The sequence below is a fragment of the Pteropus vampyrus genome, unplaced genomic scaffold (assembly GCF_000151845.1).
Source record: "Pteropus vampyrus isolate Shadow unplaced genomic scaffold, Pvam_2.0 Scaffold388, whole genome shotgun sequence".
NCBI classification, from domain to species: domain Eukaryota; kingdom Metazoa; phylum Chordata; class Mammalia; order Chiroptera; family Pteropodidae; genus Pteropus; species Pteropus vampyrus.
This window is the reverse complement of record NW_011889169.1, coordinates 1,353,011-1,365,667: the sequence shown is the minus strand read 5'-3', so window position 1 is coordinate 1,365,667 and position 12,657 is coordinate 1,353,011. Positions and strand designations below refer to the sequence as shown.

The following is a 12,657-nucleotide window of genomic DNA, read 5'->3' as shown; positions in this document are numbered from 1 at the left end:
GAGAATTATTTGAATTAGAATAAGATGGCTGCTATTTATGGAACACTTGTGCCAGACGCTGCCCTAGGTACTTCACACATTATTTGAGGTGAGTCTTGCACAACTTAGCAAGAACTATGGTGATGTAAGGCCAGAGGTGATCACTAGCTCTCTTAACCCATTTCCCGTTTAGAAAAAAAAGTGCACCTCGCTGCCAGCATTAATTTAATTTGACATAAATATGCTCTTTGTGGCTGAAGCAAATCTGACTGGTTTTCAATGTGAAAATATAAAAACTGTTCTTAGAGTTATTTCTAAACAGAACTTGTCTCTAATCCTAATATAACAGAAATGTATATATAAATCAGATTCATCAAATGAATCTTTGGCTAACAGCTGTTTGAGTACAATATTAACATCATGTGTAGGAATGCTACATTTTCTAGGATTTGATATTTTCAGCAATCAAGAATTATTATATTTTGTAAATGGAACATCACTACTAAAAATAGAATGCTATAAATAGAACATCATTTGTTTCCAAAAACTATTGATATACTAGAGCAATGAGAAAATAATAAAAACAAGATATTTCGTTGCAAACTTTGGTGGTAAGGTTAGGACTGTAATCCATGAGTTATCTCAGGGTAAAAGTTGCAGCTGCAAGAACTACTGGCAACTATTCTCGGGGCAAATGGGAAATCGGTTAAAAGCAGAACAGGTTACAGAAGCCACAGGAGAGACAGTATGATATTTAGAAATCAAGGGAGAGCTGGTCTAAGCAATAGCCAAGGGCTTCAAGTCTGAGGACTGACTATGTGCATTCCAAGTCAAGCCTAGACGCTGATTAACAGTATAACCAGAGGCAAGTCACTTAACCTGTAAAACAGGAATAAAAACAGCAGCCACCTCTTGAAGACCGTTATGAGGATTAAATAAGCTAATATGTATGTAAACCATGTAAAGAACAACGTCCAGCACATAGTAAGTGCTATGTAAGGGTATCGTTATGAAAAGATCTGGGGTCCCCTTGGGACAGGTTGACAGCAGTGAGAGAGAACTTACCCAGATTCTCTGCCTTGTAGGTTATTTTGCCGGGTTGGCAGAAGGGCAGTGAGTAATACTCATAAGGTAGCTGGGTTCGAGAGCTGGTGAGCTTCACAGCCTAGTGGGAAAAAAGAGACCATTGTTCTTCAATCCAGATACTAAGATGACCGTTTCAATAATCATTCCTGGTACCTACACATCTTTGGTATATCCGGTAATATTATCTAAGAGGCACGTGATCTGCAGGAGACACAACTGTAGAATACTATGTACTCCGCTGCACACAATGATGAATTATTTCACTTTTCATTAGTTTTAGACTACACCACAGATTGAGTTTAAAATCTCAATCAAATTTAATATATACTGAGAGTCTTCGACATGCTGATATCCTTTGACCCTATAATTTTGCTTCTGTGCATCTTCCCTAAGGAAATAACTCTAAATGAGGAAAAACCTTTAAGAACAAAGAGGTTCATTCCTTATTCATAACCATGGTGGTCTTCTGCCATCAGTTCCTTGCGCTCTCTTCTACCTCAGGCTTTGAATCTGCTGCTTCTCCCTGCCAGACTCTATGCAGATCTGGCTCCTTCTCACACTTAGGTCTCAGCTTAAGTCCCCTAACCTGTGAGTCCTTTCCTAATCATCTTATCTAAAGGGAGTCCCCCAGCATTCTCTATTTCAACACAATACCTATAGTTAGTTTTCTTTGTAGCATGTCTAATAAAATATAATTATTTTGTTTACCTGCTGTTTTTTAAATTCATTCCCCCACTAGAATTTAAGATTTAAGCTCCACAAGGGCAAAGACTACATGTGTCAGTCACCTCTGTAACCCTAGTGCCTAGAGAGCTAGGCATATAGTAGGTGCTCATTAAATGTTTGCTGACTGACAGGACAGAGGAAAAATGGCTGTGTCTGGAGCAGTACCCCATGCTCAATGACTGTGCAAGGAAATACAAATATATTTGTACTAAGTGTGACAAATAATGTCGATAAACAGTCTCATGACAGTTCAGGTCAGGTCTTGCTTACAACAAGCTTAGAAAACTTTGGACTTCAGAGCTTTTTAGATGTCAGACTGAGGATCTCTAATAGCATTTCATGAATTGCTTGAGGCGAAACAGCCAAAAAGTTACTGTTCGTTATAACAGCCTGTTATTTTGTGCTTCTTCGAATTCTCTCTTTCTGGACAATCAAAAAAGAATCCACATTACAAAGAGACCAAATCCCACCTTCATGGGCCCTCCCACTCTTCTCTCCTCCCACCTAAGGTGTCTGCTCTCATATGTCCAGCTTGGCAGAACTGGAAGCCAGAGCCACCCCTGTCCTCCCTATGCCACAAGCTTTGCTCTGGAAGGGGCTCTGTGCAGAAGCACAGGGAGCAAGAGTACTGTAGTGCCTAAGATGGGGTTCTGAACTGTCTTCCTCAGCATGTGACCTTGGATAAGCTGGTTCACTTTCCTGGGCCTCAGTTTCCTTATCTGTGAAACATACAGTATCTGCCTCAGAGTGTTCCTGCAGGGGAGGCATCCTGAGCTAAGCCATGCATAATGCTTGGCACATAAATAACTCTCAATAAATGTTACTGTAATCCCTGTGCCTGAAAGTTACAAGAAAGATGCTCACAATAAATAATGCAACATGCGTAATGCTACATTTACAGTAGTCCTCCCTTGTCTGTAGGTTCGCTTTCCAGAGTTTCAGTTACCCACAGATTGTGGTCTGAAAATATTAAATTGAAAATTCCGTAAGTAAACAATTCATAAGTTTTAAATTGCACGCCATTCTGAGTAGTGTGATGAAATCTCAACGCCGTTCCACTCATTGTGCCCGGTCATGAATCATCCCTTTGTCTAGCATATCCACACTGTATATGCTACCTGCCCATCAGTTGGCAGATCAACTTTAGCAGCATTGCAGTGCTTGTGTTCAAGTAATCCTTATTAATGGCCCAAAGTGCAAGAGTAGTGATGTTGGCAATTCAGATATGCAAAAGAGAAGCTGTAAAGTGTATGTATGTGTATACAGAAAAAAACATGGTATATGTGGCATTTGGGACTATCCGCAGTTTCAGGCACCCACTGGGGGGGTCTTAAAATGTATCCCCGTAGATAAGAGAGACTATTGTAAATAAGTTTTCTGCCCTTTTAGAATTTGATTTATGACGATTTCATTCCCCTTCAACCTTTAATTCCCCGCCCCCTTCCACCCCTGACCTATGGATGTTGCTGTTTCCTCTTAAGAACTGGATGTCCGAAGGCGAGGCGTCTCCTCCCACATGCTTGCAGGGTGCACCTGGGGCCTGGCGCCCTTGGGGTATGGTATGTGGCTCCACCTGGGGTGCGAACCCAGGACCTTCTGCGTGTAAAGTAGAAGTGCTAACCACTACACTATGAAGCCACCCCCAATTTCATTTTTTCATGAATGTATTATTTAGACTTTTAATCTCTAAACTGGTTAACTCCCTCTGGATAATCAGAAGTTGCTTATAATTGATGCTCCAAATGAGCATGACATGTAGCAATTTGAAATTTTGCTAACACCTAAAATTTGGCAAACAAAGGGACATATACATGACAGCATGTATAGCCCTTTGTGACTTTCATATCATGTGGATAGCCCTTTGTGACTTTCATGTCTTCTGCTTCTCCTTTTGAATGTTGTGATGCTCAGGACAAAATAAAATCTTTATTTTCATACAATTTTACTGCTTTGTTTTTGCACTGACTAGTAAAGATGTGGTTCACATCAACATGGTAATGGAACAAGAAATGTACATTTATTTTAGGAGAATTTATTTTCATAACTTTATAAGTATTGCCAGCCTTTTTTATAGAATCACTAAAGATTTGAAAAACAGACTTAAAATTTTCAACTATACATTATTTTATCTAGGGGGGACTGATGTGGTAGTGAAGAAGTTGGGGGGGTCTATGGAGGTATAAGATTGCCAAGTATCCTACGCTGTAAACATTACACAGAAAAAAAGACTAAGAGAAACAGACTAAAGTATTGAGTGGTTGTATTTGGGTGATAGTAAAGGGGTCTTTTTAGGGAGCCCCTGTATGAGGTTACACCCCTTCTCTGGCAGCAGTCTGTATCCAATGACTGGTCCATCGCGGGATAAAGAGAGCTGGTCCTCTTGCCTCAATTTGGAACAACTCTGAAGGGCTAGCCATTCCAGTTCCAGAGCTTCCCACAGGCCTCAGCTATACCACAGCTCAATGTCTCCCTCCGCCCAGTCCTGCTTCCCTCACTCTCTCCAAGTGCTGGCCCTGAGAGCCTGCCCAATAAATCTGCACTAAATCTCCACCTAGGACACCAGAACTAATAAGATTCACTATTAACTACCCAGCCCTTCTTGGGGCTCTGATAATGCCACCAAAGGTCCACTGTCTTAGAGACATTATCAGCCTGCCCACTGCCCCTGGTTAACCGTATTTTAAGTGACTCCCTCCCTTTCTGCCAGCTCACTGACCCACAGGTGGGCATCTAGCCTGAAAAGGTGAGGTGGCCCAGTTGGAAGTCTTCTCGCTGGTTTCTGATTTAGGGCAATGTTTCCCAAATCCTAATCATTCATGTACCAACTTGCCCTATCTACTTACCACTTACTCTACTATTTACTTGGATCTGACTCATTTTTTTGGTAAATACATTTACTTATGAAGCAAACATTATGTCAGTATTAAAGACAGAAAACCAACAATAGCAGCCATGAAATCATAAGTCGAAGTACTAGCTGTATTTTCTAATATACATTAAAAGAAAATAGCCATTAAAATAAAATATATTTGTCAACCACTTAAAATCATCTCGTATACCACACCACTCAGATTTGCAGTACATAGTTTGGTAATACTGAACTGGAGAATCTCGCTGGTGGCAGAAGCTAAAATTGAAAAAACAGAAGCACAATAGGCTGTGTATGTACAGACAATATAAGTTATGCAGAGAAAGCTGATAAGAGAGGAGGATGGAGTAGATAAAAGAGGGAGGCAGAGATGTCATAGAGGAGGCAGGGTGAGAGAGACAGAGACATGAAAAGACATGGAGGTATGAGAGGGAGGGTACAGGGGGAGGAAGGGGAGAAAGAGAGAAAGAAAGAAACATATATGAAAGTGAAAGTGAGAGAGAGAGACACAGAAAGAAACAGAAATGGAGACAGAGCCAGAGACAAAGAGAAAGAAGAGAGGGACACAGAGAAAGAACACACTCACACAGACAGAGATGCAGAGAGCCAAAGGCATGGAGAGAGACAAGGGGAGAGAGAGAGATGAAGAGGCAGAGTTCCGGGGACCGCAGGCTCCTGAGGGCACTCTACCTCCAGCCCACGCAGCACTCAGTGAACTCTATTTTTCCCAGGGTAACTGGCACTGGTCTTTGTTCTCTGCAACCACAGGAGGGATGTGACCAGCTCACCACAGTCCTCCAGCCGGAATGCCCAGCGCAGAGGCTCTAACAGTCCAGAAATGCACTGACCTTGATTTCAACAGGGTCGTTCTGGTGGAAGTTGATTGGCGCCACCCCAGGGACATAGAAGGCTCTTGTTTCACACATGAGGAAGAGAAGCAGCAGGGACCATAACAACCAATCCTGCTTGGAAGAAGAGAGGTTGAGGTTAGAATGAGGGAAAGAAGTGAACATCCCTCTGGGGCAGACCAAATCATAGCATCTTTGTGTCTGATTTAACTGACCCAGCGTCTCCACCCTGCTCCGAGAAGCCTGAGGCCTTTCTGAGCGTTGCCTCCAAAATGCCCCCAAGAGTGCTACAAGGAACCGATTCTGCACTTCCAGAAAAGAGTAATAAAATAAGTGAAGCAATTAACATGGGGCAAAAGGGAAGACTAATACAGGAGCCACATGTCCCCACTTCTGGATCAATGTTCTTTTAACCATTTCACATTTAGCCCTCTCCTGTAGAGCTAGTAGGAAATAAAGTTCCATAGTGTTCTATTAACTCCCATTTCTCTATATAGCAACAAGCTTGCTTTGTCAGGATGCTCCTGTTACCAACATATTTTCCTATAAGCCTTCTTCAAAATTATACCGACCTCATCACCTCCCACTCTCCTCACTCAGCTCCAGCTACACTGGCCTTCTTGTTGTCTCTTGACAGCAAGCCCTTCTCTATCCCTCAGGGCCATCACCTTTAATGTTCCCTCTGCTAGACTGCCCTACCCACAGATACCTGTCCGGCTCATTTTATTCCTTATTTCATTCGAGTCTCTCAAATGTTACTTCCTCAAAGCAGCTTTTATTGACTACCCTACCTAAAATAGCATTTCAAGGCTTCCATTATCCATTTCTCCATCCCCTTAATCTACTTCATTTTTCTTCATGGACTTATCTACTTGACATGTACAATATGTATTTATTTGTGTATGTATAATCTGTCCCCCTCTACTTGAATGTAATCTCTGTGGGAGCAGGGACTGTGTCCCCAGTGCCTGGCACTGAGTAGGCACTCAGTAAATAATTTGTATGCAGGACAGTCACCTGTGAATCAAAGGCAAGCAAAATCAATTATTGGCCTCAAGAAATTCACCCCATCAAAGCATAGCTTTCCCTTCATTAATATCATAATTTGCCCCCTCAAAGAGACTTAGAAGAGTCTCCTGATTCTGCCTGGAACTTCTGTCACCCACACACCTGGATCACCAACTCAATCTCACTTCTGCATCTGCCTTCTGTCTCCATTCCCTTCTCTACTGCAGCATTTCAGACCCTCGTTTTCTCCCACCTAAACACTGGCGACAGCCTCCTGGTCACCTTGCCTCTGCAGTCCCTTCATCCTTCAAGTCTCTCTCTCTCTGTCTCTCAGATGATTCTTCCTGAGACTCGATTTTATAGGGAATCAAGATCATTCAGGGCACTTGCCAAACAAGTAAACTCATCTGCATTTTTACCAGGAGCACAAGTTGAGAAAAAAATGGCTTTAAAAGTTTAAAGTCCTGGCAAGGTATACTTTTAAGTGACTCCTTCCCTCCCTGCCAGCTCACTGACCCACAGGTGGGCATCTAGTCCACAGCTTGGTTGAAGTCTTAAAAGCAATATATTCACAGAATGTTTTTCCCCCTCATTTGTTGTGAACATTGATAGGTATCTGCCAGCTAATGTTCATTATAAAATATGAAATAATTGATATTAATAAAAACAAAAATAGCTAAGAGAGTTGTATTGTATTTGTTAATTAGGAGGTCAGCAGAATTAAAGAGGAGGAAACTCTTTAAAAGAAATGACATGACTAGAGGGTAGATTGCCTAATGGGACAGGATTCCGTATAGGAAGACAGTATTCCCTCCCACCCCATTCTTGTTTTTAAATTTTGTTTTTAAATAAATTTAGATTTATAGAAGAGTTGCGAAGATATTACTCTTCACCCATATACTCTTTACCCAGTTTCTTCTAATATTAACATTTGACATAACCATGGGTGAGAAAGCTTTTAAAAAATAACTAGCTTTAAAAAGTTTTGAAAAAATAAAACATATATGGTATATAATTCAAACAGTACAAATGTATACAGCATGAATATTCCTCCCACTTCAGCTCCCTATGGACAACTGCTATCACCAGTTCCTTGAAAATCTCTCTAGAAACATTCTGCGCATGCACAAAGGGAAGGATTTAGTAGCATGGGTTTGCCTTGAATATAACAACAGAATTTTCTCCTTTCTTTCTGTGATAGAAAGCCTTCCAACTGTAGGCTGGTCACAGCATCTGATTTTCTATCAGAGGATTTCCTCCATCTGACCAGTCACTGGAAGATTTGGAACCCTCTGCTAGGCCTCACTGGTCAGTCCTTAGAATGAGAGTGTTTTGTGTGAGGGAAATAAACCCTGTCCTCTTTTTTCTCCTAATTCCTCTTTGTACTTGAATTCCAGTTAACTAAAATGCAAGGAAGACAGATCCTGGGGTACGGGCCTAAACTGTCATCCAAAAGTTGTATAAAAATAAAAACCCAACTCCAAAATTTTGAAAAAAGATGCAGAAAACAGACAATTCGCACACAAAGATACTATTGGCAAACCTCGAATCAACTTATTTTAGAGAAAAGATCGACAGATGAAAACTGGTAAATGACAGTTATATAATATGCTGGAATCTCTGAATAATATAAAGTGGCAACCGAAAGCAATTTAGAAGTTCAGCTTAGAATTAATGACTGCACCAAGATGACACTGTCAGTTTTAGATATTAAAATGTCATTGTGTTGATATTCTCATATAGCTGGAGAAATTATAAATGGGAATACTTCTGAGGGCAATTTGACACTGTATCAAAAGCCCCCCAAAGTGCACTTTTTTTGTTGAATTATGGTCATTTACGTATTTACCATTTCTCTAGTTGCACTAATCACTTGGCTAGCTTTGTTGATGGGAGTACTCAATAAATTTTTATCGAACAAATTAATAAGCACCAACCAACTTCTGACCTATAAAAATATGGAATTATCCACTCACATAAAGGTTGAATACGATAGTTCTTAATCTTTGCTGTATCCCCTCAAGAATCTGATTTTTTTAAATCCTCAAATTTAAGGAGTTCTTGACACCTCCCATCTTTCTACCTGTCCAAGAGCCGAGTTTAAGAATCTTTGAGACTATCTATTGTGCCAACACTCTATCTATGGTTCTCAAAGCTGATGCATAATAGAATAACCAGGGGGCGGCGGGGGGGTGGGGTGGTGGTGTGTGTGTGTGTGTGGGGTAAATGGATTAAATTCCCAATCAAAAGGCACAGAGCTGAATGGATAAAAAAACAACAAAACGAAAAACAAGATCCAGAGATATGCCGTCTATGAGAGTCATTTTAGATTTAAAGACACATATAGATTGAAAGTGAAGGTATAGAAAAAGATATTCCGTGTAAATGGTAACCAAAAGAAAGCAGAGATGGCTTACTTATATCAGATAAGCCTTTCAGTCAAAACCTGTGTCTAGAGACAAAGGTATTATATATAATGACAAAAGGGTCAATTAACTAGGAAGATATAACAGTTAAAGATATAAATGCACCTAACATCAGAGCACCTAAATATATAAAGCAAATATTAACAGACCTGAAGGGAGAACTTGAAAGCAATACAATAGTAGGGGACTTCAATATCCCACTTATAATAATGGATAGAACATCCACACAGAAAATCAATAAACAGCTGACTAGATCAACACCACAAACTAAAGGGAACTAACAGACATATACAGAACCTTCTACTCAACAGCAGAAGAATACATGTTCTCAAGTGCACATGGAACTCTTTCCAGAATAGATCACATGTTAGGTCACAAAACAAATCTTAATTTTAAGAAGATTGAAATCATTCCATTTTTCCTGACCACAATGGAATAAAACTAGAAATCAGGAACAGCAAAAAATGGAAAAATCCACAGATATGTGTAAACTAAACTCCACACTCTTGAACAACCATTGGGTCAAAGTGGAAATCAAATGAAAATTTAGAAAGTACCTAAGACAAAAGAAAATGAAAATACAACACACCAAAACTTATGGAATGCAATAAAAGCAGTACTAAGAGGGAAGTTTATAATGATAAAGGCCTATATTAAAAAAAAAAATCTCAAAGCAAACAATCGAACTTTACACCTCAAGGAACTAGAGAAAGAACAAACTAAGCCCCAAATTAGCAGAAGGAAGGAAATAAAAAAGATTAGAGCAGAAATAAATAGAATTTAAAATGTAGGAAAAAAATCAACAGAACTAAGAGTTGGTTTCTTGAAAAGATAAACTCAACAAACACTAAGCAACACTAAGGAAAAAAGAGAAGACTAAAATAAATAAAATCAGAAATGAAAGAGGAGACATTACAACAGATGCCTTAGAAATACGGATAAGGCACTATAATGGATAATTATATGTCAACAAACTAGATAACCCAGAAGAAATGGATAAATTCCTAGAAACATACAATCTACCAAATTGTTAACATACAATCTACCAAATTATTCCTTCTTTCTACCAAGAAGGAATAGAAAGTCTAAACAGACCAATAAAAGATAAAGAAATTGAGTCAGTAATCAAAAACCTCCCAACAAAGAAAAGTCCAGATGCATGGCTTCACAGGCACATTCCACAAAAGGTTCAAAAAAGAATTAATATCAATCTTTACAGTCTTCCAAAAAATAGAAGAGGGAACACATGCAAACTCATTTGAGGCCAGCATCACCCTGATACCAAAAACAGACAAAGACATCACAAGAAAAGAAAACAACAGGCCAATATCCTTGATGAACACATGCAAAAATCTTTGATAAAATACTAGCAAACCAAATTTAAAAACACATTAAAAGGATCAGACACCAAGATTAAGTGGGCTTTATCCCTGGGATGCAAGGTAGTTCAACATATGCAAATCAATGTGACACACCACATTAACAAAATGAGAAAAAAAACCCATATGATCATTTCAATGGACACAGGAAAAGCATTTGACAAAGTTCAACATCCATTCACGATTAAAATTCTCAGCAAAATACACATAAAAGGAACTTACTTTAGCACAATAAAGGCCATATATGAAAAGCCCACAGTTAACATTATTATTTCTTGCTCATCAAAAATATATGTGTTCTTACTTTCCCCAGCTAGGAAGTCAGATACCAGCCCTTTTTACCTTATCTGATATGTGATTTGAAGCCATGGCAGAGGATTACAATCTCCTGGGTTATCCAATAAAATCTAAGCCAATTAAATCTAAGAAGTCACTCCAGTTCTGCCTTCTTTTGAAACAGAATCCTCCAATCTTAGCAGAGACACTGCCCTGGGGAATTGGAGGGCTTCCTGAGAGCTCAGGTTGCAGAGGAATGAAAGCAAATCCTCAAAGATGTCAATACACTTTTGTTCCAAAGTCTCACACCAATAGAGCAAGTACACACACATACACACAAACCAACAAAAAAGACACAATACCCTGAATAATACCCTGGTGGAAAACAATACTAAAAAGTAACAAAGCACAGAGTCACTGAGCACTTACAAAGCCCTGTGGCAGACACAGTCCCTCCTTTCCATCTACCAAATCTTTGCTTTGTAGAGCTAAGCACTTTACAAACACTGATTTGCACCATCCTCACAACTTCAACTACCTGGGGATTTTTGTCATCATTCCACAGATGATTGCCAGTTAACCCGAGACCCAGAAATAACTTGCCCAAGGTCAGAATGTAGAGAAATAGGTATGTTCTTTTTAGGCAGGTGTTTTGCATTAAAAGATGATGAGCATGCAGTGATGATACTGATAATGCCTGCAACTAACATTTACTGAATGCTGATTATGTGCCAGGCATAGTTCTAGGTTCTTTTCACGCAATAACCCAATTAATTTTCATAACATTCCTGTGAGGTAGACTCTTATTCTCATTTCACAGATCAGGAAATTGAGGCTCAGAGGGGTGACATAACATTGGCTGAGTTGAGATATGAACCCAGGAATATGATACTAAAGTCCATGTTCTAACCAGTACAGAAATTAGTTCACTATTTACTGAGCCCCTACCACGTGTCAGGCACTGTGCCAGCCTCACAGAATGCATGCCCTCTAGGAGTTTTCTGCCAGTTGTGGAGTAGAGACAGGTCATTAGCCAATCATAACACTAGGTTCCAGATGCTATGGAGGATTAAGAGGCTAAGAACAGTGTACTGGGGAGCACACAGGACCAGCAACATACTAAGTCTTGGTGGGGAGGAGTGCAGATCTAAGAACTCAAGTCTACTTGGAGGCCTGAAGGGAAAGAAGAGGGAAGGGAGAAGTGTTCCAGAAAAAGTAAAACATAGGCACAAAGGCCTGGGGACAACCTTAAGAGTTTTTGGCAGGTGAAGTGCTGGCTGGTGCTTCTCAAACTTAAATGTGCATACAGATCACCTAGAGACCTTGTTAAAATGCAGATTCTGATTCAGCAAGTCTAGGGTGGGGCCTGAGATTCTGCATTTCTAACAAGCTCCCAGGTGATGATAACATTTCTAGTTCACGGATCATCCTTTGAGTAGCAAGCACGAATAGATCTGTGTAGAAAGGAAGCTGGAAAACAGGTGAGGGACACATCCTACAAAAGCACTTTGAGGAATCTGGGATTTGTTCTTAGTGCAGTGTGGAGATACTAAAGAACTTTAAGTAGGAAAGGAATAAATCATACCGGCAGTTTTAAAGATTACGCTGGCTACTGTGAGGGTGTGTGTTTGGGAGAGGGGAGTATGCAGAGACAGAGTAACGTCCAGTCCTGTATCTGATATCTTGTAAGGATAAGTCACCTATAAATTCTTGGTCAGATGTGATGAGAAGCAGCGGCCAGGTGGGAAAGCAGAATGGTAGGCAGTGGTTCTGAAATTTGAACAGGCAAGGAAATCACCAGCAGGGCCTGAGCATCTGCATTTCTAGCCGGTTCCCAGGAGATACTAATACTGCTGTTCTTGTCTGGGATCATACTTTGAGAACCACTGGTATAGTGGAAAAAGCAAGGCTTTGGGAGACCATACCGACATGAAATCAAACCCCAGACCCACTACTTCCTAGCTGCATGACTTTGGGCAAACAAAAAAATTTTAACTCTTTTAGTCTTGGGTTTATTTGTAAAATAGGAATATAATACTAAACTTGTAACAGTGTGGTGG

The 12,657-nt window shown here is 40.0% G+C and overlaps 1 protein-coding gene across 2 annotated transcripts in view; it reads right to left on the bottom strand.

Annotated features, from left to right (window-relative positions):
- The window catches only part of TM9SF4 (transmembrane 9 superfamily member 4), a 49,907-nt gene that overhangs the window by 23,686 nt on the left and 13,564 nt on the right, over window positions 1-12,657 (bottom strand). For both annotated transcript variants that reach the window (XM_011380151.2, XM_011380152.2), the window contains exons 2-3: window positions 5,509-5,622; window positions 1,045-1,144 (exon numbers count right to left, since the gene is read on the bottom strand). In XM_011380151.2, coding sequence (XP_011378453.1) covers window positions 1,045-1,144; window positions 5,509-5,622 — 214 coding nt within the window. The remainder of the gene's footprint in view (window positions 1-1,044; window positions 1,145-5,508; window positions 5,623-12,657) is intronic.